A 26,151-nucleotide genomic window follows, 5' to 3' on the forward strand; every position below is an offset into this window, starting at 1 on the left:
CGCTGTGATTCATACGTGAGGCCTGAATGTTTCCCCAGGGAATAATCGCCATGGTTCTGTTTCCACCACATTGCTACGTGTACATGTTAGCGCTTTGGAGGAGCTTAGTTTGAATGTAGGTTGTGTCTGATTCACCGGTTCCTCTTGGTTTAACTTGTTTTTCCGTCAGGTGTTGCCATACTGGGGGAATCCACACGATCGCAAGGTGATTCGGAAATTTTGGAGCCAGGTAAGGAAGTGATGATGAGGATGAACACAGAGGTGTGAAGATGCAATGCTTCATTGTATTTGCTCAATAAATGCAGTTTTTATTTCTTCCTCTTTCTAACTCCGTCGCTCCCCTATGCATGTCTATGTTTCAACAGAAAACCCTTTACACTCAGAATGCACCGTTCCATGTGGTGATCACGAGCTACCAGCTGGTGGTCCAGGACGTCAAGTACTTTCAGAGGGTCAAGTGGCAGTACATGGTTCTGGATGAGGCCCAGGCACTGAAAAGCAGCACCAGGTAAAGCAATAACACGTTTATCGTGTAATACCTAATTCCCAAACACATCACAGGTTGAAATTTGCTCATACCCAATACTTTGTTTATTGTACATTAACATCATGTTGGTAGTTTAAAAGACCGTACTGGTGTATTCACACGTTTCAGCCCACTTTATGTTTTCCCTTTTCTGTTTTCCAGAGTTTTATAGATTGATAGTTGCACTTTCACCCCAGATTCAGTCAATAGTTTTAACAGATAAACCGTTCAGACGACTTTCCTACACTTACTAACTGTAGTTCAGTACTGTTTTAATAACTACCCCCCAAAAACCATAGTAACATATGTAATATCACGGTGCGTTTCGAGTTTCCCAGTGCTAACATGGTCCTTTTAAAGAGTTTTATTGTGTGATAAATTGGCCAGAACATGCAGAGCAGCAGCGAGTGCGACTGGCTAAACAGTTCTGTTTCCCCCGGTGCTTTTTCAGCGTTCGGTGGAAAATCCTTCTGCAGTTCCAGTGTCGAAACAGACTGCTGCTCACCGGGACGCCCATCCAGAACACCATGGCTGAGGTGTGTGTGTGTGTGTGTGTGTGTGTGTGTTCATGTGATTCGGTGTGAGCAGAGCCAGAACTGTTGACGAATGTGTGTTATTACTGTCTCTCAGCTGTGGGCCCTGCTGCACTTCATCATGCCTACATTGTTTGATTCCCATGAAGAGTTCAACGAGTGGTTCTCCAAGGATATCGAGAGCCACGCTGAAAACAAGTCTGCCATCGACGAGAGTGAGTACAGTGTTCCTCACAGCTGCTTGTTCAAGTCTGGTTTTTTTCCTCCCTATTTTCCAGCTCATTTGTACGGATATTCTGTTGTTTGAGTGCCAACATTGAACTCTGTAATCTCTGCTCAGCGCTGTGTGTAATGTGCGCTGCAGTTTCACACGATTGTTTGATGTTTTGTGTTTCAGACCAACTTTCCAGGCTGCACATGATCCTCAAGCCTTTCATGCTGCGCAGAATCAAGAAGGATGTTGAAAACGAGCTCTCAGACAAGGTAGGGGAGCGACCTCTCTTCTCCGTTTGCAGAAACAAGATCCCTTTTCTTCATTTAATTGGAGATTTAGCAGTTTTCAAATGACAAAAACAGCTTTCATGGTGTCCTCTGAAAGGGATTCAGGTTTTCTAGCGTATGATGGGACAAAATTCCGTAACAATATATTCTGCAAATATCATGTAGCTCTCCATCCGTCTCCCCGTGCGCCTCATTGACACAGAACGTGTTGTAATAAGCATGTGAGCGATGCTTGTGCTGGCAGATCCTCTTGACAGACGTTGGACTCGGGGTCTCCTTCTGTCACATGAGGCACGCACATTCTCACTCATACGCTGTGGGAGTCTCGATACACAGAGTCAGAAGAATGGCAAGAGTTCACCGCTCCCCCACATCTGTCGTTTTCACTTTCCTTCACACCCAAATGCGGTCCTGCCAGCCCACGTCTTCTTCTTCTTCTTCTTCTTCTTCTTCTTCTTCTTCTTCTTCTTCTTCTTCTTCTTCTTCTTCTTCTTCTTCTTCTTCTTCTTCTTCTTCTTCTTCTTCTTCTTCTTCTTCTTCTTCTTCTTCTTCTTCTTCTTCTTCTTCTTCTTCTTCTTCTTCTTCTTCTTCTTCTTCTCCTCCTCCTCCTCCTCCTCCTCCTCCTCCTCCTCCTCCTCCTCCTCCTCCTCCTCCTCCTCCTCCTCCTCCTCCTCCTCCTCCTCCACCGGTTGCTTTCTCTGCTGGCCAATAGTAACTCGTGGAGTTCACTCGTGGTTCATGGTTGGGGTTTTTAGGGTTTGTTGACATTCAGTTTCACTGCTCTCATCAAAGCATGAGAGCAGATAATACCAGAGATGTCGATGTGTGTTTTAAGAATGCGGGTCAAGCTGGGCCGGAGGTCTGCATCCATAAATAAATACATCTGAAAATACAGCGATTTGTGTTCTAATGGAGAGAAAATATCGCAGTAAAGCTGAACGACTCTAACTTTGTAAATCAATCTTTTTACCAACCAGGTCCAGCTGAGAATATTTTCATTCACTGCTGTCATAAAACACATATCCCTTTGTTCTCTATTCCTCAAGAAACAAGATGGCAGTGATGATGGTTTGTGTGTGTCGGGTTAAGACTTTTTACACACTCGTATTCTGCTCTCCCTGCACAGATCGAGATCCTGACCTACTGCCAGCTGACATCCCGGCAGAGGCTACTCTACCAGGCTCTGAGGAACAAGATCTCCATCGAGGATCTGCTGCAGTCCTCCATGGGCTCGGCCCAGCAGTCCCACACCACCACCTCCTCCCTCATGAACCTGGTCATGCAGTTCAGGAAGGTACGAGCTGTGGCCGGTCCTTTCTGGCTTCCAGGGCAAAACATAGAATCGAGTACAGCTGGGCGATTACGGCTATAAAGAGTTACGGTTATTCAGTCAGACGCAGCAGTCTCAATGATTGATTACTGTTATTAGCCCGAATGATTTAAAGATCATTTGAAGTATTATATTATCAAACCTCGGATTTTCAAAGGATGTTCCAAAAGTAATAACAGCACTACATTTTATGAGTGGGAATAAAATACGAGATGTACAATTAAACAACGAATTGGCAGTCTTAGAACAAGCACAAGCATGAGTCGTGCTGATGCCTGTTTTTCCTTCTAGATACACTAACTGTGTGTGTGTGTGTGTGTGTGTGTGTGTGTGTAGGTGTGTAACCACCCTGACCTGTTTGAGCGCCAGGAGACGCGCTCTCCTTTCCACATGTCCCTTAAGCCCTACACCATGTCGAAGTTCCTGTTCCGTCACGGCCTCATCCACGCACACAACCAGGCCAGAAACAAGTAAGCTAGTTCACAAGTCTTTGCTGTCTTTGCACATTTGCTGATCCTAACTGGAGATATTAACACTCGCGCTGTGGGTCAGACTGGAATCCGATAATCATCCCAAAGTCTCTTTTGGGCTCTTTTCACATTCAGTGGTGTAACTCGATCTGTCTCTACATCCTCCTCAGATTACTTCAAGTGCTGTTGTCTCCCTTCTCCCCGAATCACATCCAGCAGTCTCTCTTTCACAGAAAAGGTGAGCACGTATTAAGCTTTAAATGTAGACACGCAAATAGAACCGGGAGTTTCAAACCTCAGATTCACCCCAGTGACTCCCCTCTCCTCCTCCTCCTCCTCCTCCGATGTTTACATCCTTCCTTCCTATTCTCCCTCTTTGTTATCTCCATATATGTAGTTATTTACTCATATTCTTCATTCTATGTTCTGCTCTTACCCTTCCAGGTGATGACAAAGGAAGCTGTTTCTCCTTCCTGCGCTTCATCGACGTGTCACCGGCTGAGATGTCCAATCTCATGCTGCAAGGAACCTTAGTAAGGTAAGCTTTAAGTATCCATCTTCATGTCTGTTAGATGACTGATAATGTCCAACTTCATACAGTAGTTGTGGTGACAGCAAGTTATTCTACAGAAAGTATTTTAGTAATTTCATTTCTCCCCTCCTGCTATTTTCTTCCACAGATGGTTAGCCCTTTTTCTCTCGCTCAAAGCTGCATATCGGCTCCACCATCAGCGCCTCTTCAGCCTTGAAGGAGAGCGTCAGGAGGAAGCTAGAGACTCGCGGGGGGAGAGGGGGGAGAGGCGGAGGTTACAGCCCCTGTCTCGCAAGGACCTAATTCTGTGGCTGAACAGACCCACCAATTTCCCAAACACGCACACCAGCCCCGTTGTACAGGTGAGAAAAACCTACAAGACACACACAGTCGGTCTAAAATCTCCATACAAGAAGCTTTTAAATAGCCGTCTGCGGTACATGTGGGTGTATGACAGACAGGAGGAAGCAGTGAGACATGTGCTGCTGACGATGCTGAAATGTCCCCCAGAGCATCGGCCAGTGTTTGACCACACAGCTTGCTCTCTGCCCCGGGCTTCTTGTCCGTCCTCTGGGATCCAGCGTGGAACCCAATCCCTCTGTAGCCCCGTGACCCAGTGACACTGTCCTCCCTCTGTATGCCTCCAGGGCGTGTGCAGCAGAGCGGCCTCCATCTTTACTGCTACTGTCACAGAGGAAAGTCACATTTTTCAAGATTAAAAGATGGAATCCATTCAGTTTTTTTATGCTTTTTGCAGCAGAAGTTTGAGATATGAATTGGTTCAATGGCACCGCATGATTTGGAATGAGTGGTACATTGCAGTCTGTAATGTTTCCGTAACTCAGGATAAATGCAGCACACCACACTTCTTCTCGACTTCACTCAAATGCTTTCATGTGTGTTGGATTCTGCAGCTCAGAACCACAGGGTTACAGTCGAGACGGCCCGTATTTTGTATTATTTGGCAATATGGAAACAGAATTGTTGAGGAGACGGCACAAAGCAAAGGTGCCAGTTTAAATACACAGGCCGCCTCTAAAGACTGTGAGCAGCTGCAGCCTTGCAGATTCACTGCGTTTGAGTCATTCTTCTAAGCTAAAAAAAACAAAAGCATTAAAAACACATCCCATTAAATCTTTCGCCCGGTGGACAGTTACCTGTCGGCAGATACGCATCGCATTACCATCCTCCACCAATTTGGAAGTTAACTTGTTGGGTGGAAAATGCTGTCGGGGTAATTCCATCCTCCTCTTCCTCTCTTGGCTTCACCCCACGGAGTCAGGCAGCCGTCTTAGGTTCCCTCCTGGAGCGGCTTCAGGAATGAAAGGCCAGAAACTCTAAAGAGAAAACAGAAAAAACACCTGGAGAGCTGATACTGTATGACCATGCGGACCCCCTGACTCCTGCTTAAAGCTTCTAGAATTGACCCACTCCCACAGTTTTGCCTCTTTCAGCTCCTCACATTTCTTTTGAAGCCGTGTGTAGCTGGCACCCGCCGCCTCTTCGCTCTGCTTGGCTCACCTCTCTCTGGCTGTGTACTAGACTAGTGTGGTGAGCATTGCGTTCAGCTTCCCCGCTGCTCCTATTGAGGATCAGAGAGAACTGGGCAGCTCTGAATGCCTCCATAACATGTTGTTCTCGTATAACTTTAACGGCCTCTCTGTCTCTCTGACTCAGTCTCTCCTTCAGTCCAGCCCAATGTGAAAGGCTTCTTTCAAAACCTTTTTTTTTTTACAGTGCCTGGCTATAGGTAGAGGATGTCATTGTACACACCCTGCCATTAGATGGCACTGTGGATCCACCGTTTTTGTTGCGTAACACAGCACAGACACAGTAACATATGCATAACTCTTACAGCGCCCACCACTGCGTTATACACATGAATTATCCATCATTATGTCTTTGCTTGAAAAGCATGTACAATGTATGTGTGTGCAGGAAAGATTACATGATCAGTCGTGCCCCTTAATCCTGTGACATACTCGACTAAAATCATATAAGGTGCATAATCATAGATTTAACATAACATTTTAAGCACTTAGTTGACACTTTATATAACCTTTCAGGCATGTAGCCAAATAAACCGAAATACCATCAGAGCAGTTAATGATAAATACATCAGTCATCTCTGTAGCATTCAGTTAGTTTACCTCTGTTTTGCAGCACCTCTTACTTTTGCTGCCTATTTTTTATGACTCCTATGATTTGAAGACACTGTTTTCTTTAATTGCCCACTTTGTCATAAATCGAAGCGGGAATAAGTTCAGCAGGAGGTGTGAAATCGATTGTCGTGTAAATTACTATCAATTAAAAAACAATTCTCCACTCGTGTGTAATCACTGTATTTGTAAAGTTTTGGGCGTAATGCAACAGGATAGTAATATTCTGTTTGTGTGTGTGTGTTTGTTTCAGGACCTGGTGTTCACAGCCTTAAGACCCGGCATGATGGGACACACAGACGTGACCATCTACAGTCGAAACTCTTCCACCTCTACGCTGCGGCCCTGCCAGCTCACACTGCCACCCAAGTTCCTGCTAGCCGCCACGCCCAGGGTGAGTGAGTGTGTGCGTGTGTGTGTGTGTGTGTGTGTGTGCTGACCCGTGCAAGACAGACAAGCGTTTGGGTGGTCGTGGAAAGGGAAGAGGGACGCGCTGTGCACATTGCATTTTGTAGGCTTTCAACAATGAGCACCTCTTATCTTTGTGTGTGTGTGTGTGTGTGTGTGTGTGTGGAGGCGACCGCTGTGGCTTCCAGCTGCATTTAAAACAAACAGTCTAAAAAAAGGGGGTTCTTGCTCAGTAGTCAAGCTTCCTCTTGCCCCCCTCCTACACACACACACACACACACACGCACACAAACAGAACCTGCTGATTCAGTGAAGTCAGCCTTAATGCAGTGACTTTCCCTCTATCCCTACTCAAGTATAAATCTAGGTGGTACACGTGCAAACAGAAGCAAACGTTTTGACGAACACAAATATATTGCTCAGCCAGAGTATTAACATGCACGCTTGAAACACATTATCCTAAAAATCTTCATTCTCCCCACCGCACAATATTTTCTTTTGTTTCATACGCAGACAATCCTCATCTCTCCTTTTGTTTCCTAGGTGACAGCAGTTCCCATGGAGTGTTATTGCGACGACCGCAGTGCCGAGTACGAGTGGCGGCTGACGCGCAGCGGAGGGGGCGCGGTGTTCAAACAGTGTTTCCTCTACGGCTCCCCGGAACTTGCCTCCGACTGGCTGGCGAGGGCCAATGCTTTCCACCCACAGTGCCCCGGGGGTGTGATGGCCCTCTACCCGCGGCATGGATGGTCCTCCATCCAGATACCCGGTAAGGACTTTGTGTGTTTGTGTGTTCTGTTATGTTGTTGCTTTACTTTGAGTTCCTGCCGGCGTGTTTTTGTCGGACAGGTGTGCAGCTCTGCTGTGTAGCTCGCAATGGCTAACTTTGATGCTATGTAGCTAAAGGGTAACGCATAAATGAGCGTCTGCTAGTGACATCAGCATATGACTACCTTAAGGCCGAAGTAAATAAAGCAATTTGTGCCTGTTTGTCTGTAGCAGCAGCCTGCACTGCTGTGGGACTTGCTAAAACTTCATGGAAACTGTGTCATAAATACAAATAATGCTCTGTGAAGAAAAAAAATGTGTTTTCTAAGCTCATAAGTTCTCTAGTAGTAACCAATAGACAGTTTTATCAAATGCTGGAAAGACAGTTTTTGACTGAAGGGTGAACTAAGGGCCCGTGGGAGAATCGACAGAGGCCAGCCCGGGGTCAGCGGGGCCGAGCCGGGGACATCTCCCTCATCTGTCTCTGCCTGTCAGTCCAGCAGACAGCCGATCCCTCGCCGCCCGGTGGAACTGCTGAGATAAAAGGCTTCTTTCTGTCGGAGTCCACTCGCATTTACGCACACCGGCGATTTCCATTAAGGTGTGAATACGGGGCCGTGTGTGTGTGTGTGTGTGTGTGTGTGTGTGTGTGTGTGTGTGTGTGTGTGTGTGTGTGTACGTGTGCTCACGAGCCTTTATCGGAGGAGCTCGGCTTGTCGAGTCGAGGGTCAGCTGCAGCAGAGTGGGAGCTGATTCGCTGCCAGGGCTCAGATGACTGATGGATGTCCAGGGTGAGAGAGGCCATTGGAGTTTTACAGACAACACTTCCCTTCTCACTGAGCCGCTCTGCGTCTGATAAACGGTCTCTGTCATGGATTGTGATGACTGCTCTTTTTTTTTCTTGTTATGTGTGGCAACAGACAGAAAATGGATGCGTGTGTCCTTTTTTATGCTTGATAAGCCTGCAATACACTCATGTTGTCGGTTTGGGTACTTTACGACGCAACGGTAACATCCCTAAACGTCCCACTCTCTCACAGATTGCAATAGTAATGCAACGTAATGCTTTTTTTCTTCTTCTCCTGTGCTTGTGAGAGTGTTTGTGTGTAAAAGTGAGAAACCAAACAAGTATTGGCGTGTCTGTGTGAGAACCGTCTTGAAAGCTCTTGTGAAGTTATACGGCGGCAGACAAAGCGAGGAAGTTTAGCTACTGGTCATTGTTCAAGTGCTGAGTTAGGTAACACGAATAGATGGTCCGTCTGTGTGTGTGTGTGTGTGTGTACACCATCAGCTCCATTCAGGGAATTGTGCAGCACTCATACGGGGGCCTGAGGTGTCTCTCACCTCTCCCCCACACACTCTCCCACGCTCGGCGGCCTTTATTCACACGCCTGCCCGAGGACAAGCCTCACCTCCCGTCTCTCCCGCTAGCAGACAGGACCGGGCGCTGATCTGAAATCAGTATCTGGCCGCGGCCTCTCGCTCCGTCTGGTCTCCCACTTGTTTCTCAGCCTCGGTAGGAAGGAAGTGACCCAACGCGCCGGCACCCGTCCTCCGCCGAACACATTGTTGCCACATCAAGGCCCAGATATGTACAGTAGCCCGGCTGAAGTTTCCCACCCTCCCCCCCGCCTGCACTCCCAGCCCCACACCTTTTTTAGAACAAATGGCAGAGCTGAATGACTGTTTGTTTTGAGCGCCATGGCGTGAGTACGGCTGCCCACTGATATCGACGGAGGAATCTAATCAGAGGACTTATTAAGAAGCCACAGAGGAGGAAAAAACAACCCAGGCTGGAATGTCTTGAACCTCAAATGTATTTGTTTCTGATGTGACAGCAGAATTCCCCTTCAGGAAACATATTTTTCATTCTAAAATGAACTGTCTTCTCTATGCTCATGATATCGACGATTATGTGCACCTGATCGCAGAGAAAGCAAGATGCATGCTGGGTAGTACGTGAACTAGCCACCAGGACAGGAGGAGAGGGTTTTGACTATAACCACAGAGACATTCCAGACTTGTTTGTTCTGCGGTCGTCTCTCTTTCGCTCTCCGGAAAACCTCACATATGGACAAATTTCCTGCCGAGAAGTGTTATGAGTCTGGTTAAAGATTAGCTTGAAAGGAAATCGTTTTTTGCGTGCTGTAGGATTATTTGCAGAACATTCCAGAGTGACACGGAAATACCCTTCCTCGCTGTCCGTGTGGCCCCCGTGTCGCTTTCAGTAATTAGAAGGGACAGTTCCACGAAATGACAGCCTTCACACTATAGCGCCGACTGTTGGCCCTCTTTCTACCTTTGTCAGTCTGTGAGCTGGAAAACGACCGCCTCCACCACCGCTGCTGCTGCGGAGGAGGAAGAGGAGGGGATGTGTGTGAAGGAGACGGTAAAGGACTTTATTTCTCTGCGTCTTGTTCTGCAACTTGTTTTTACCGACTGTGTTTGAATGCACGTCTGTGTATCAATCAGACTATGAGAGAGAGAGAGAGAGAGAGAGAGAGGCCCACATCAGGCTGTGGGAAATGCAGTTCTGCCTTCCTGTCCCTTCAAAGAAACTCTGCTCTCCAGCAAAATGGCAGGAAGCTTCCCCCGGCCCTCCGACAGACAGGCACAGAACAACACAGACGGCCAGCCTCACCGCACCACCGTCTGACTCTGCCCCTCTCAATGTGCATCGAAACTGGCACCGGTTACCGTCTGTGGAATCCGGCTTTTCTTTTTGGCAGCAGAGAGAGAAAAGAAAGAAAACATTCAGCCAAGTGTGTAAAGGGATAGAGATTTGTTTTGCTTTCCTCGTCCAACTTATGGCTATTAATGTGTCCCACAAGATGGAAAAGCGTGTTCACTGCTTCTTTAGAAACTCGAGTCCCAAAGTAGACTGAAGGGGGAGACATTAGCCACATTATACCTATGTGATGATGATACCTTTGAACATGGAAGCCAACTACTCTCCCCATCTCTTGGCCATCCAGCTTTCATCTGTGGTGTGTGTCGAGTCAGCGCTGGCCACGGGTAACTTGCAGTAATCTATCTTAATGACAGAGTTCACAGTGGGCTGCTGTGGTGTGGTGAGATTGCCCCGCGACTGTCTGTCTCTTCCCCTGCTTAACGACTCCTAGAGGAACCGAGAGAAGTGCTCCCCTTGCGTGTTTGAGGGGAGACCGTGATGCGTCGACAAACATGTTCCATATACACACACACACACACAGATGTTTGTCATTTGGCTCCTCTGCCGATACCGTGCTCCTAGATGCAGACATATCTTTTATTTTGTTTGGCATCTGTGAAGTGTCACAGAGCCCTAAACAAGAAGCTCAAAATCTCCTGCTCCCTGTCAGCCCACTTTGCATCCAAAACCTCCCCGCTGGCATCTGGCTCTTAGCTATACTGATGCTGGAGCTGCGAGGAAAATTAAGTTTGAGTCTGGTTTTTGTCAATACACGCAGAAGCAGCAAAGTAGTGTCAGGCTAATATTTCCATCATCAGCGGTGCTGAACAAGTGTTGCCCATTGACTTATTGATTGCACAGTGTAATGTATCATTATACAGTGAGGGGCTGACGCTCGAGTCGATCTCTGATTCGACCTGCTCCGTGGCCCCCCCATCTGTCTCTCTTTCTCACATAACCATCCATCTATCTTCTTTCATCAGCTCTTGACTTTTCTTCTTTCTTTTTTTTTTTGCTGCTGCTGTTCGTCTCCTCCTTTTCGATGGCATCTGGTCCGCTTCCCTTCCTCCCGTTTTTTGGGGCGGCTCGGCTTTAGGCAGCAGCAGAGGGGACAGGACAGGACAGAAGATTGTAGCGGCGCATTAATGAAATTAGCGGCGTAGTTGGTTTGGGAGTATCAGGCGCCAGGCACCGGGGCTGGGCCGGGGTTAATTAGCTGGCAGCAGGCCTCTAATTGGGTCAGGACCATGTCAGGCCCCTGGCTCTGGCCCTACAGGGATTGGATTACACTGTCGGGGGACAGACAGCAGGGGGAGGGAGAGAGGGTGTATGGGGGGGGGGGGTGTAGTGGCGGAGGAGGAGGGAAGGACGGATCGAGAGGGAGCTTGAGGGTGCGGTGGATGTGGTGGAAAAGGGGGGTGAGAGGAGGGACGGGAGTGTAGCTTAATCTGCCAGCAGGAGGTACGGAGAGGAGGCGGAGATGGGGAGGGCTGGCCGGGTGAATACCGCAGTTAGACTGGATTGGATTTAGGCGGGTGAAGGGGGGGGGGGCAGGGCAGGTGGTGAAGCTTGATATGTGTATCCATAGCAACAGCAGAGTGGTGTGACACCACATGGGATTTGCTTGTGTTTTGGGGTGTGGTCTCGACGCAGTCCTGGTCCTCGTCAGTCCACAATTAGAAAGTTGTTGTTTTTGTCTTTTCTGGTTGTAATTCTGGATGTAATCACAATCAATAAGACATTATGGAGACGTGGGGGAAGGGGGCACCTTGATATCTGATGCTAGTGTTATCCATTTCAGTGCGTTTGAATCCACATTTTATTTGACCTCTCACGTATTCAGAAAAGGATCCCAAAAAAAAGCCGTTTGGTTTACATGTGAAGTGATCTGAGGCCGTTCGCTTCATATCATGAGACTGCGTTGACTGATTTTGACTGATATTCAACGACTCTTGAAGGCCAATTCATTTTAAGCGCCGAACGAGATGTACAGACGTTTTAATCCTTCTAAGCACTCCATAATTCACGCAAATGGTTTATTACATCAAACGGCCATGCATTTCACTGCAGCCACATGTAGCTTGTAATGTGAGCCATGAATGTTACGCTGGAACGAGACAGACCTCCAAAGCCCTCCCGAAAATCCCAATTATTCATTTTCTTGGCTCGGCTTCATAGGGTATGGCAGCGATATTTCGAAATAGGGATTTTCTATATGCAGCTCTAAATGTTTTGACCTCGGCCAGCTCTCTCTCTCTCTCTCTCTGTAAAGCCACATCGCTGGGATTTAGGGAGTTTGGAGAGTTGTTGCAGGGGCAGAGACGGCCTCTCTATTTCTGTTGGACATTGTTTCCCTGCTCCCCTTTGATAACGTAGCATCTTACTTTGTTCCACTCAGTTCTCTGTTGGCTAAAAGCAACTGCGTTTCAAATATGTTCGTGATCAGATGGTTCCCTCAGCGGGAACAGAAAGATCAAAATGTAGGAGCAGTCATCAGCGTAGTCCAATGTCACACGGTGACTTTCTTAAAGAGCAGCTCTCCTATTAATGGTCGCCTTCATAATCCAGGCATAAACAAAAGGATTACCCCGGCTGACATGTCTCTTCATACAGAAATAATAGTATCTAACTCCTTAATATGGGATTTTCAGATTTACAGTTTTTACCCTTCAAGAATGAGATTAAATACAGTTCAGCCCTGTTTGGCCACAGAAATCCTGAGATAGGAGCTTCAACCCTTCTTCAAACATGCCACAGGAGTCTGGAGGCTTAAATGCATAATCTGCTAGAAACGGATTGGTGGCATCTCTTGAGCAATATTGCCGTATACGAGCATGCTGCGTCTTTGCCAAGTGGTGGTTTGCATCTGGGCGGTTTGGTATCGTGGCCCACAGCGCTGCCTGGTGCCCTTGACTGAGCAGTGGCCCTTGGTTCGAGTGGCACCTGTGGTGAGGGCCCCCCCCCCCCCGAGTCTGAAGTTAACCACGACATCGCCGCCACCGTGCTAATACCGGCCCGCTGCAGCCGGAGCCACCGCAGACCTCCGTCACTCTCCGTCTGGACCTTTTCCCTTCACCGCACACATGTCTAATCCTCCGCACGTCTCACGCTCGCGTCCTTCTACTTTTTCGGCTGCCCCACTTTCTCGACGCCATGGCCAATTATAGGTCTTTGATGGCGGGATACAGCGTTTGTGTACCTCAGTGAGTGCGGTGCGCTGGTCTCTTGGTACATACCGAAATGAGCCACAGCAATCTGAAACAACTGCATAAATCTACAGTTATGTTGGATCTGCTTCAGATTTAGCTCATTGTCTCTTGCTAGCAGTGTGTTTTTAAGTATCTTTTATTGTCCCCCACGTCCATTTTCCCTTCTTTTCCTCCACCTCTCGTCCTCTTCGTTCATTTCATCTCAGCTATTTTTATTTACTCTGAGGACTGACAACAGTAGTGAAAAGCACTTTGTCCGTAATACACCAGTTGTGTGGAGGAAAACCAAACATGTTGATTCCGAACTCGTCCTGTCAACACTGACAGCACTCCACAGTGACCTGTAGGTGAGCTCTCCAACACTTCCCCAGAGTGTTCCCCTGTTCATCTCTTCTATTAGTTCCTCTTTAACACCTCGACAGGGCCTGACCTTTTTCTTTTTTTTTTGGTGTGGGGGGGGGGGGGCAATACTAAAGGGTCACAGGTCAGGGTTCAGTCTGAGTACACATCAGCATAGAATGCTACTGGTTTAAATAGAGATCCAGTTTGTGAGTGTTGTTGGATCATGGAGCATACTTCAGCGCATGTTATTGTTTTTCTTATCCGGGTTTTACACGTATTGTTGTAGGAAGTTGTCATATTCATGTATTATCGCAGCCTCAGTTCTGACCGTGTGTTTTGGATTCATGGAACGGCATTTTAACGCGGTTGGTTACATTACGTTGACAAAGCAAGGAAACAGGACTGGGAAGTATTTAGAAGCCCAGGCTTGGGAACAAGTGTCCGACTGGTGTGCGAGACGGCCGAGCCTGACTCTCCCACAGGGACTCTCTTGTAACCCCAGGCCCGACCCCGTCACCCGACCCTGGACCCGGCCCGAGGTCCCCCTCACTCCGGGTCACGACCCCGTGGTCAAACACCATAGTGTGCCTGTCGCCCGGGTCGATGGCGGCCCCGGCCCTTTTCTCATTCTGCCATTGTGCCAGATGACGTTAATTCCTCATCAGCTGGACGTGGAAGGAACCACTTGAACAGCGGACCCTGGATCGGATTGCTCTCCATGGTCTTTTGAGGGCCGAAGAGCACCTGATGTGGTGTTGGCAGTGGCGTGACAGAGGCCAACTGCAAAGGACTATTTGTTCGTCTTTTGTGCCATTGTGTGAGATGGAGTGTAAATCACTTTTTCTCACAATTTCTCTTTCCTTCTTGTTCTTTCTCTCTCTCTCTCTCTCTCTCTCTCTCTCTCTCTCTCCATCACTCTCTCTATGCCCTCATCAGCAGTCCAGTCAATAAGGGCGCATCACCAGATTAGAGACAGATTTAGGAGTATTGATCCCCAGGCTGATCCGCTCTGGTGAAAGGGTCTTTATCCTGGAGGATAGAGTCTTATTGAAGACTTGTATTGATTAGGGAAGAGTTAATAACCTCTGAATTGATAGGGCTGCTTATCTGTATTCTGCCAGTAAGCAGACATATTATGAAAGATGCCAACTAAAAACAATACATTGGGTAATAAAGGAAAAGATTGACATGACACTTCGACACAAGAGAAAGGCATTTTTAACAATCTCACTGTGTCAAATGCGTCTCGTCAGTTACTCGCGGTAGTTTGGGTTTTCACGTATTTTTGTCTCTTCCTCTTCTAGATAAGGAGAGCCTGATCACGGAAAGTGGAAAGCTCCACACCTTGGATATCCTGTTGAGTCGGCTAAAGACCCACGGACACAGAGTCCTCATCTACTCCCAAATGACCCGCATGATAGACCTACTGGAGGTAGGAACACACACACACACACACACACACACACACAACTACCACTAATCAATTCCTAAAAAGGGAAAAATCTTGCTCTCTGAAGACACACCTTTAATTTGTCATTTGCATATATACCCGTGTTGCTCCGAGCCAGTTGTTGAACTGGTCGGCTGCCACTAGCGAGGCATTGGGCTCCAGTACCTCTAATCAGCCTGCCTGTCCCTCGTTAGCGGACTCATTAGACGGATAATTAACAGGTCAGGGCTAATTAGCGGGGTCTCATCTGCAGGGGGAGGCAGCCAGATGGGAGGGATGACTGGAAGGAATGAGGAAAGGGGCGAGGTGGAGGCTAGAGGGGCCGATGGGAGTGGCATGGCCTTGGGGTTAGAAGAGAGAGTCATTCTGCAGAAGACAAAGGTCGTTTTTAGAGAGGGAGAAAAGAGGGGAACAAACGAGGAAAGATTGACATAAAGCCAGAAATAAAAAACTCCAGGGTGTTTTTTAGGGACTTTTATTACTTTTATCTACAGAGGAGAAGTAATCTAAGCTGCTTGGATGGGCACAAAGTCAACACCGATACGTCATCGTATTGTTGAGGTACTTTATGAAGAAAGACAACCACTGCATCAAACACAGAGGCACTGTCTCTGTTTAACATCCTCGGGTAGCTGTAATCCGTTTCGAAGTCGGGGGCAATCGGGTTTAAGGTAAAATCTGAGTCACCGCACTCCGAAGGAAAAAGTAATGACTCAAAGCAATTCTGCCGGTGACCATGTGTCGACAGCAATAGACTATTGTTGCCTCAGTAGTTGGTTCAAACATCACGGTGGAGCCAAAAGCCTCCGGCATGATGTCACTGGGAACTCCGTCCCCATTCACACGGTGCGGTGCTGTTTCCACAGCCAAATCTTTTGATGGCAGATGGACCCTGCCCAGGTGGTTAAGGACTGTCTTCCTGTGTGTCTGGGAAGCGGTGGGATTGCCTCGTGTTTAATGGGAAGAGTGTTCAAGACTGCTTCGATAACGCAGGCGTCTTAAATTCTGTGTTATGTTTATAGAGTATTTAATTCATACAGGATACAAAAAACGAGCTTATTAAATGACCTACGGTATATCTGATAGAGGATTTTGGCTGTACTGATGGGGTTCATGTTCTTCTCACTGACTGCCCCACCAAGGTATGTTCTCCAGGTTTAATGAGGCAATGTTACAGTAGAAGTGACCTCATACATGTGTGGCTGTGACAGCGTCTCCTCTACTGCTGGGTTAAAGAGATTCACGAATGAAATCATGGATTCTCCCACTCTGGCTTCAGTTTTCCCTTCATCATATTGTCTTTCTCTTCGGTCGGGGATAAAGATTCTGCAGATGGAGTTGATTTTCTTTGATTTTGAGTGTGAAGGAGAGGCAGATGCTAATCTCCGACATTAGCGCCATTGTTTTCGTCGCCGGTCGCCTGCCCGGTCTCTTCTGGTGACACCGCGTAGTCGGATGATGGATCGCTGAGGTCCGGGTGGCCTGACGAAAAAATAACATTGTCGAATTTCTCTGGCAGCAGCCGATAGTGGAGCAGGGCCGCCAAGTCGCTGCCCTCCCCGCTTGAGTTGTGTGTCTGCGGCTTAGATTGCAGTGCGGGCGAGAATGCCCACAATGACCCAGAGAATCAGCAGCAGAGTTTTGTTTACGGAGTGGGATACAGGGACCCATTACGCAATTCAAAGCATGGATGAGCCTGTGACTGTTTTATGATACAACCGACTAAATGCAAAGAAGTAGTGTGCATTAAGAGCCACCTCATAGGGATCATGGGTGGTGGAGTTTTATTTTTGGTTGAACGTTAACTTGGAGGCTCTGATGGATGGATAGTGTTGCTACTTATCAGACTTCATGCAGCTCCCTTTGGAGTTACAAAAGGCTTCATACTACCGTACTTGTTCCTACTCCCCAAGACCTGTAAACAGACTTTGAGTCCATGGCTGGTAGAATACGTTGGTATTGTTTATGTTATGGCACTGAAAGCAGTTATGACACACTGATGTGAAATGCAACACACCCAACGTTGGCAATCTACACTGTTTGTGCTGGAAAAAATGGACCCACAGTGCCACAGTGCCATGTTCTTTTCTCTTTATGAAGTATTTCTAGCGTTTGGGAGTCGAGTTGGGAACAGACTGTTCACTGTGACACTATGTTCCCAACTTGAGAACCGCAATAAATACACACTGTTTCTTGACTTTGGGGGCTCGTTATTGTTCAGGAAGTTGAGAACAAACTGGCTGCCACGCCTCGCTTTTTTCGGTTTTTTTGCACATCCAAGTGCCAACTCTGAAGGTTTGAAGTACATTTGAGCAGAGGCATAATATCAGACGGGAAAGAGGAAACGTCGCCATGCTTTGTAAACTGGTCTCCCATGCCTCTCTCCTCCCATACATCATTTCAAGTTTGTTCTTGTTGTCAGACACCACAGCCCGTAAAGATTTTGTTTTACTAAATATGTTCTATAATAGGCTGCTGACAGGTGGTTGAACAAGATTAACATTCTGACCAGTTAAAGGTTGAACGTTCCAATGAAACGCGTTGCAAAAACCTGTGAAAAACTGCAGAAATGAAGCCGTGTCACTTATGATTAACACCAACCCAAACAAAATACCAGAGAAAATTGCCAGCTGTTGAGGTAAAGGTTTCAGTGCAGCAGCACTCTCTGAGAAAGTCCACACCAGGACCCGACAAGCTTTAAATCATGTCGGCGGAAGGTTGCAGAGATTGTAACAGACTCAAGTCTGAGAGGCCTCAGATCTACTTCTGTAACCTTTTTTTAAGATTAGGAAGGCTGAGTAAGGACATTCTGTAAGAGCAACAATATCTGCAACATCCTGCTGGCAAGCCATCAAAACCCAATTCAACAAGGTTAGCAGCATTTCGGCGAGCGCCGGGCTAATGGTCCCTAATGTAGTGTTCACTCGGAGCAGATGGGGCTGCTGGGAACAGAGCTGGGAACAGAGCCAGGAGGGCAAGCCCTGCCGGGACCGAGGCCCCGGGAGCCATGACAGGGGTTGGGGGGGTCACAGAAAACATACCGTCAAATCATGGATATCGTTGCGAATGATTGCGAGGGGTGAGTCGTGATGTGCGCCAGTATTTGTGGCTGGTTCATGGGTTTTCGGGGCACTGACATGTTTGAGTGAGGAGGTCGGGGGTTCAGGGCAGTGCTTAAAGAGAGATCAACATGTCACCTCATCACTGCTGTTGCACTTAAAGAACCCCTCCCTTCAGACCTAACACCCACCCACCCACACACACACACACAGACAGAGACACAGCTTAGCAGACATTTGGGGGGATTGAGTATCAAATTCTGCATTTCTCAGTGTCTCTCTGGGCTGGGATTGAGGGATTGAGGTTTCAACTCCGTTAAATGTGCATCAGAAATGTGAGATTTTGATATTTTGGAATCAAAGTTTCTGTCAGACTGAACTTCTTACATTGAAGATTAGTATTTCTCAGCAGGTAGACCTGCAGGGCTTATCTGCTCCTCTCAAGTAGATGTGCATGTTTGAGAACTTATTAACTTCAGAACAAAACATTTTCAGATTCCAGTTTCTTCAAGTTTGGATGCCGAAAGGTTTTAGGTTTGTTGGGTTCAAAATCAAAACTGGAGGTGATCCATGAGTTCCACAAACCTTATTCATGAACTCCATGCAGCCCTGGATCCAGTTATTTTTATTAAAGCAGTTTTAAAAGTAACTGATTGCATATGACAACTTATCTACAGCAAACATTTTCTGATATTTCAATCTTTGGAGACACTCCACTGAACTGGGACGGTACTATACCGAGTTCTGGCAAACAAAAGAATGAATGGGGGGGATAAACATCAAATCATTGTGTCATCGGTTTTCTTATTTATGTTCTCCCGTCTCTCCAGGAGTACATGGTTTATCGTAAGCACACCTACATGCGGCTCGATGGATCGTCCAAGATTTCTGAACGCAGAGACATGGTGGCTGACTTCCAGAGCCGGTGGGTAAAGATATGATCTACTGTGTGTGTGTGTGTGTGTGGGTGTGGGTGTGTGTGTGTGTGTGAAACCAAACACCGGCTTTTTGCCACGAACTAACTGTCAATCCGCTATTTCGTATATTGCAGCAATCAGCGAATGGTTTAATCTTACACGCGTACGTCCAAATATGTTTGTGCGTGTATTTCCTCCACATGAGTCCACATGGTTTACATTAGAGTTCAGTTCTTGTTGGGTGTGTGTGTGTGGGGGGGGGGGGGGGGTTTGTGGTTTGTCGACCACTCTACCGTTGGCATCAAATACACGTTTCATTTCAGTTTTGCCGACAGGCTCAAAGTGATACTGTATATGGATATTTGTACTTGTAAATGATATCTTTCCATTTTGTGTGCAACCCCCCCCCCCCCCCCCCCCCCCCCCGTCTTCCCCCTCTGCAGGACGGACATCTTTGTCTTCCTGCTGAGTACGAGGGCTGGAGGGCTCGGCATTAACCTGACCGCTGCTGACACTGTGAGTCACCGACACACTGAAGGAAAAACACTTCGATACAATAGCGAAGCTTAAACTCTGCAGATATCTCCTGAATAATGCAGTGAACATTCCCTGCCAAGTTCTTTTCTTTTACTCACAGAGTCATAAAGATAGTTTGTGACGACAAGTGTTTCAGCATCAATAATATGTAATGACAATAGAGTGTGCGTGCATTGCAGGGGGGTGATTATTCATATCGACATGATGATCTCTCTCTCTCTCTGTGTTTATCAGCATCTCTCAGCATACTCTCCCTTTGTGTCCCTAAAGCCCTGTTCAAGTGGGATTAGCTTTCATGACAATGACTTTGAAGTGACTGTTAACGCGGGACATCTGTCTCGTTAAAGCGGCGTTCACTTGGGATAACACATTCCTCGTAATAGCTCCCAGGAATTACAGAGTGTCCGCATCGTGTCCGGCCTGTCGTCGGTAAACGATAAAAATGCTGCAGAGAAAGAAAAAGAAAGGTAAAGTTGAGATGCTTTCCTCCAGGTCATCTTCTACGACAGCGACTGGAACCCCACGGTGGACCAGCAGGCCATGGACAGAGCTCACAGGCTGGGTCAGACCAAGCAGGTCACCGTCTATCGCCTCATCTGTCAGGGGTCCATCGAGGAGAGGATCCTGCAGCGGGCCAAGGAGAAAAGCGAGGTCTGAAACGCAAGCACTCAATCAGCCAGCGCACAAAATATGACAAATTCCAGCAAAGCAATAGAGTAAACAACACAAGTACCGGTAAATTAAGACATTATTTGTTTTTATGTCATAAGATCCAAAGGGTGGTGATCTCTGGAGGCAACTTCAAACCAGACTCACTCAAACCCAAAGAGGTGGTCAGCCTGCTACTGGACGACGATGAGCTGGAGAAGAGACGTGAGTATTTTAGGCATCTTTGTCTTCGTTTAATTCAGTTTTCTTTGCTCAAAAGCTGATCCTCAACAAAAAAAAACGAATAAAAAAGCCATTGTGTCTTCTCCTGTAGTGCGCCAGAGGCAGGACGAGAAGAGGCAGGTGGAAGAGTGCAGCAAGGTGAAGGAGCGCAAGAGGAAGAGGGACAAGTACGCCGAGAAGGTACAGCACAACACGACCAGCAGGAACCTCGAGCGTCAGACAGGAGGTGTAGAATACGAAGAAAGGAGAGAACAAATGTGGGACGTGAAATAGAAAATAAATGAGGCGAGAAGGGAAGGAATGAGGTAGCGGAGGAGGAAACGCAGAGGCTGCTTAACACCAGTACTGACTCCAAACGGTCCCGAGAAGAAACACCTGCGGGGTTATTAAAATCATCACCCTCTTGTGAGCATGACTAAGCTCAGCAAACTTAATTGCATTCTGGATATTAAATTTGAATATTTATTACATATAAGTGTCCTTACGTTAAAGCAAGTGAAAAGTCAGTCACCAGAAACAATCAGATTTGTTCTCTTTGGGTTCACAATTAAGAGCAAATTTCATGGAAATCCAACTCATTCCTTTGAGAGACGTTTTAATGGTTGTGTCAACATCTGTTTCTAAGCAGCAGAAGAAGAACGAGGAGACGGAGACCAAGAAGAAGAGGGAGGTGAACCTGGTCATCTCTCATGCGCCCTCGGGAGACAACTCCAACCTCTCTGCAGACGGAGACGACTCCTTCATCAGCGTTGAGATGGACTCGGCCATGCCCAGTCCCTTTAGTGAGGTGAGGGAACCCAGGGGGGGGGGGGGGAAGTAGAAGGGTCTGAGTGTCCTTTTATTGAAATGAAGGAAGTGGAAGAGGATGCAAGTTCTGTATATGACTGAATGAATGTTACAGAGAGGGGTAATGGCTCCGTCAGGATGCTTTGGCGTGAATCCACATCCTTTTTTAGTTATTGATTCTCTCTGTCACTTCTGCTTCCCCTCCTTAATCTGATCATTTCCTCCACTCTTACTTTCTACATCCTATCTACATCCTATCTACATCCGTCCTTCCCTTCTTCCCGTGCCTCCCGTCCTCCGATGCTCCCTTCCTTCTCCTCGTTCCTTACACCGTTCCTCCATTGTTTCCCTTTGCTGTACCGGCCCGGTTCACTCGTTCCCTGTGGTGCTGACCCCCCTGCCTTTTGTTTGTGTGTGTGTGTGTGTGTGTGTGTGTGTGCGCGCTCCTGTGCACGACCAGATCTCCCTGAGCAGCGAGCTCCAGCCCGGCTCGTTACCTCCGGACGCCGACGCGGACGAGAGCAGCAGCGACATGCTGGTCATCGTGGACGATCCGGTGTCCTCTGCGCCGCAGTCTCGCGCCACCAACTCCCCCTCCTCTGTGTCTGGATCCGTCTCTGACAACATGAATGGTGAGCGGGAAAATAGGTTTCAGCCGAGCTTTGACTTTGAAGCGTGAGTGAGTGAAACAATGCACTGTACTGCTCGTGCCTTAGTCCAGCAGCGAATGATTGAAAACGGGATATTGTCTCTATTTCCCCCCGAAAATCTGTTTTACTTTAAGCTTCAGTGATTGCAGTCTGTAAAATATTAAATGAACTCTTCTTATTATGCTACTAAAAAGCGCTAACTCTTGGGTAATAGTCATTTCTGTCATGAAAATTGTGCACAGTGGTGGAAGTAATTAAGTACCGTTACTCAAGTACAAGTCATTTAGTACAATTCTGAGATACTTGAACTTCAGTATTTCTATTTTATGCAACTGTATACTTCTACTCCGCTACATTTTAAGTACTTTTTACTGCACTACATTTAACTGGCATCTAGGATTGCTGTTTCATTTGCAGATTTAAATTGTATAGACAAAACATTTGATCATTTTTATAAAGAAAGTGTATTAAGTAGCTCCAACAGTAAAAGAATAAAATGCTGCTTCATCTATCCTCAAAGGATATTGTAAATGTAATGAGTGCACAGCACTATTTTGCCTCCTATAGCGACATCATACACGGTCAAAATGTTCATGTTTGATGGTTTCCTAATTTCAGATAATCTCGCTGCATGCAATCTGTCGTTCTAAAAGCTCCAAATGTGCCAAATGAAGCATAACCGGTGTGTTATCTGTGAGGCAGAACAGTGTTGGAAATCAAATCTGCGTGACTCGCATGTAGGTCATGACATCATGTTCTCTTGCGTCCAGAAAAAGGGTTGTTTATACAGTGTTTGCATGGAAACATGCAACAAAAAATGCAGACCAGTGGGGAGAGTAGGGAGTCAGAAAGAGGGGGAGAAGGTTCTGGAGGGATTAGGCACATTACCAGTGAAGCAAACACTGGCTCGAGTTCTGCAAACAGTTTGGAAAATGAGAGCGATATTCTGGTTTTTGCCTTACCCTGTACTTAGGCTATGATGAGTAACGATTAGTAGTACTTCTTCTGCATTACAGGAAAACTGTCATGTCAGGGTCTTTCAAGGACTGCGTATATATGCCACGCTGGCCAAACTTACTTTATTTATCTATCCACTCTCTACAGTACATATTCAAAGAACTTGTACTACTTTGGTACAAGGATGGAAAAAAACAATTTCTGATAGCTTTTACTTTCATGTGCTTGCCTTCCCTTCCTCAGGCGTTTCAGCCTCGGAAACAATCAGTCCCGGCAGAGGCAGGTCTGGGCGGAGTCGGGGGCGGCCAAAAGGATCCGGAGGCGGGTCGAAGTCGGGAGGGAAAGGACGTGGGCGCAAGGCAACGACGGGCAGTGCGGCGGCCATGGCAGGAGCGATGGCCGGTGCGGCGGCTGCTTCTGCGGCAGCTTACGCTGCTTACGGTTACAGTGTTTCTAAAGGTTCGTGAATGTTGCATTACACGCTTTGCGGAAGGTCCCGCTGAAGTAGGTGTCTCCAGGAGCACCACGGTAGTAACCGTACCTATGTCCGTCCCACCTTCCAGCAGGCCTCGCTGCGTCCAGCCCCCTGCAGCCTTCCCTGGGCCGGTCCGGTACTAGCCCCGCCTTCAACCCCAGCAGGAGCTCCTCCCCCCAGGCCAAAGGAGGCGCCTCTACGCCGAGCCCCCACAAACAGCTCGCCCCCAGCCACCACCACCACCACCACCACCACAGCAGCCACGGCGCAGTCAGGAAGGGCAAGGGCCCCGGTGGTCCTGGGGCTCGATGATGCACACTGTACACACACGAATGTGCCCTCACACACACACTCGGCATAGAACACACACAGATAACTGACCTACTCTCACTGTGATCCCCACAGACGCCCTATGCCTACACTAATATGAAATACAGTAGATAGTAATAGAGGCTCACTACCTGGAGGACCATGCTGTGTCTGCTGGCTCAGCAACTAAAATGACCCGCTTCACACCTACACACACGCACGCACACACACACAATCATTTGAAGGTACAGTCCCCACCAGCCTCCACATTTCTTGGTTCACTTTTATTTTAACGTGTCCGGGTCAGCGGACGAAATCTGCCTTGAGTGTTTTTGTTTGCATTGCAGCAAGAGTATTTCCAAGTGCTTCTCTGAGAAGACAGACTGTACTTTTCTCACCGTGACAAGGAAACTCTTCGATTGGCTACCGAGCTGTGACAACATAAAAGTGAACCGACACGCGTAGCTTCAAGGGCTTTGAAATGTTTTGCCAGTTTAGGGAGGCAAAGGAGTCACTGTCAAATGCACTGAGCCACGTCTTCCGTCTTCTTTTTGTTTTTTTGTTTGTTTGTGTTGGTTCTCACACATGTACATTGGGTTATTTAAGTGTTGTGTAGATACGCTCAGTGCAAACCGGTGGATGGTTCTTCATTTCACAGAGCTGTGAACCGTTTACCTTACCACCCCACACTTTACCAAACAATACGTCGACAGCTTTTCTACTAAAGCGCCTATTTTTGTAATAGATGATGCGTGCGAGTACCCACACCAACATGGCAGGTCTTAACATTTTGAAAATCTTTTGTCTTTTGGAAATTAAAATCGATGATATATATATATATTTTTTTTTTGTCCAATGGGAAAATGAACGAATGGATGATGTGAAAATTATATTCCAAAACGAGGAGTACTGGTTGATCCGACAATGCTGCTAACAGTAAATTTATCAATTCACTCAGATTATTTGGTTGTCTTTGTTTAAGTTATTTGAGTTGTATTAAAGCAAAAAATGGGCAATTCATGATCGTTGCGAATGGGGGTATTCATCTGTAAAACTGTAAATTGTTCTGAAGCCATTTTTACTTTTCAGAGATTGCGTTTTGTGATGAGGAGTCTGCTCAAAGTTTCTTTGATGTCATTGATGTTTTCACAACAAACGTTTGCATCAGTGTCCTGAGTTGAGCACGACATCTGTTATAGGCTTGTTTGTTTTGTGTTAATAGTGTGATTAAAATTCGATGTTCTATATTGCTGTACATATTGATGAGAGCGACATTTCCTTTGGCTTTTCCCTCATTTGCCTGTCTATTTTTATAGGTCATGTGTACATATGAAGAAATGCGTCTGCCATTTTACTAACAGGAGGAGCCAACTGAAAATAAAAGAGTGCTTCATCAGCCTTTCTGCTTGTTTTTAATCATTTAGTTTTTTGTGATCATGATACATTGCTCACGTGAATCAGCATTGTGGTTCAGCACGGGGTTTGTACTCATACTACTTTTTACTGAAGAAATAGTCCCTATGAACCTAAATAATTGGGACGTTGTTTTTGGAAAGACATGTTGAGTTTTCCTAATATAGTTTTAGTGCTTTTAGCAGCCCAAACCAAATTCCATTCAGCTCCATTTCATCGGGGATGGAGGTGGAACTGTCAAAGGCATATTTTTATTTATTTATAATTTGGGTACCCCAACCCTTGAACAAATACATCGTGACAACAAGGTGATGCATTTTTTATTTGGTGGGTTGTAAAGGTCTGAGAAGTCAATACTCTGAAGTGCACCTGAATTGATGCCAGTATATATTTTCACATGGTTGGGTGAGATTGAATCTCGATGAGCGCCTCAGCATCGTGTTCTTCCCGGTGCACTCTAACATGACCACTGAGCAGACCGTAAACACATGACTTCCAGTTCTGGGCTCGTTCCCGGCCAGCGGTTATATAAGCCTCTGGGACCGGATTGACTCTCGACTTGAACCACGTCCAGGGTACAAGCTCCTCCGGCCAGCGTTTTGGGAGTGTCCAATGTATGTCTGTACTGTATACTGTATACTGTATACTGTTCCAAAAAGCAGGTTTACAGAGTTATCTGGATAATGCCGAGTACATTCTGCCACGCAGTCAAACCTGGAACAAGGGCTCAGCAGAGTCCTCTAGCTGGCTGGATCTCGGTAAACCTGCTTCTTGGAACACGCCTCAGGCCTTGTATGGTTGTCAAACGTGGCATGTGCGTATGCAATTGACAGATCCATATATGTAATATGTGCAATAATTTGTCCCTGTGGCTACAAACCTTTTAAGCTCGTGATCCTTTTAAATCAATGTCTCCATCACAGGTTATTTAATGTGAACAGCTTCAACGATTTATCCTTCTCTAAGTTTAATTCAAAGGCCCTGTAGTCATCTTGTGCCTCTCAGATTTATCGAAAGAAGAGACCACTGGTTTAAGTTTACCGGTAATTCAGCCTTTGTTGCATCTCCATAGATGGATGTAGACGTATCACGCCATCCATGAAGAGAAAGGAGGCAATTTAAACTCAGCTTTACTGCAGTGATCAGATACTTTGCACGTCATTTGGTTTTGTAAAAATCAACACAAGGTTGGTTGGTTACGTTCTGAAGAAAACCGCTGACTCAGAGGTACAAACAACAAAAACAAAGAGTTCTTTTA

General features: G+C 46.8%; 1 protein-coding gene across 7 annotated transcripts in view; it reads left to right on the forward strand.

The window, feature by feature from the left end:
• ino80 (INO80 complex ATPase subunit) overlaps positions 1–24,879 on the forward strand; it is a 31,640-nt gene extending 6,761 nt beyond the window's left edge. For 2 of the 7 annotated variants that reach the window (XM_079291288.1, XM_079291292.1), the window contains exons 16-37: positions 170–229; positions 366–508; positions 978–1,062; positions 1,157–1,274; positions 1,457–1,542; positions 2,687–2,854; positions 3,227–3,360; positions 3,531–3,598; positions 3,805–3,898; positions 4,041–4,254; positions 6,305–6,445; positions 7,003–7,228; positions 14,754–14,881; positions 18,789–18,883; positions 19,319–19,391; positions 19,905–20,063; positions 20,183–20,285; positions 20,395–20,483; positions 20,929–21,090; positions 21,550–21,721; positions 22,940–23,155; positions 23,260–24,879. In XM_079291288.1, the coding sequence (XP_079147414.1) occupies positions 170–229; positions 366–508; positions 978–1,062; positions 1,157–1,274; positions 1,457–1,542; positions 2,687–2,854; positions 3,227–3,360; positions 3,531–3,598; positions 3,805–3,898; positions 4,041–4,254; positions 6,305–6,445; positions 7,003–7,228; positions 14,754–14,881; positions 18,789–18,883; positions 19,319–19,391; positions 19,905–20,063; positions 20,183–20,285; positions 20,395–20,483; positions 20,929–21,090; positions 21,550–21,721; positions 22,940–23,155; positions 23,260–23,483 (2,958 nt within the window). In that variant the 3' untranslated portion in view covers positions 23,484–24,879. The remainder of the gene's footprint in view (positions 1–169; positions 230–365; positions 509–977; positions 1,063–1,156; positions 1,275–1,456; positions 1,543–2,686; positions 2,855–3,226; positions 3,361–3,530; positions 3,599–3,804; positions 3,899–4,040; positions 4,255–6,304; positions 6,446–7,002; positions 7,229–14,753; positions 14,882–18,788; positions 18,884–19,318; positions 19,392–19,904; positions 20,064–20,182; positions 20,286–20,394; positions 20,484–20,928; positions 21,091–21,549; positions 21,722–22,939; positions 23,156–23,259) is intronic. The other 5 variants (XM_079291289.1, XM_079291293.1, XM_079291291.1 and 2 more) reach the window with 3 other exon arrangements.
• Positions 24,880–26,151: the final 1,272 nt, after the last annotated feature.

This window comes from Melanostigma gelatinosum (assembly GCF_949748355.1).
Source record: "Melanostigma gelatinosum genome assembly, chromosome: 19".
NCBI classification, from domain to species: domain Eukaryota; kingdom Metazoa; phylum Chordata; class Actinopteri; order Perciformes; family Zoarcidae; genus Melanostigma; species Melanostigma gelatinosum.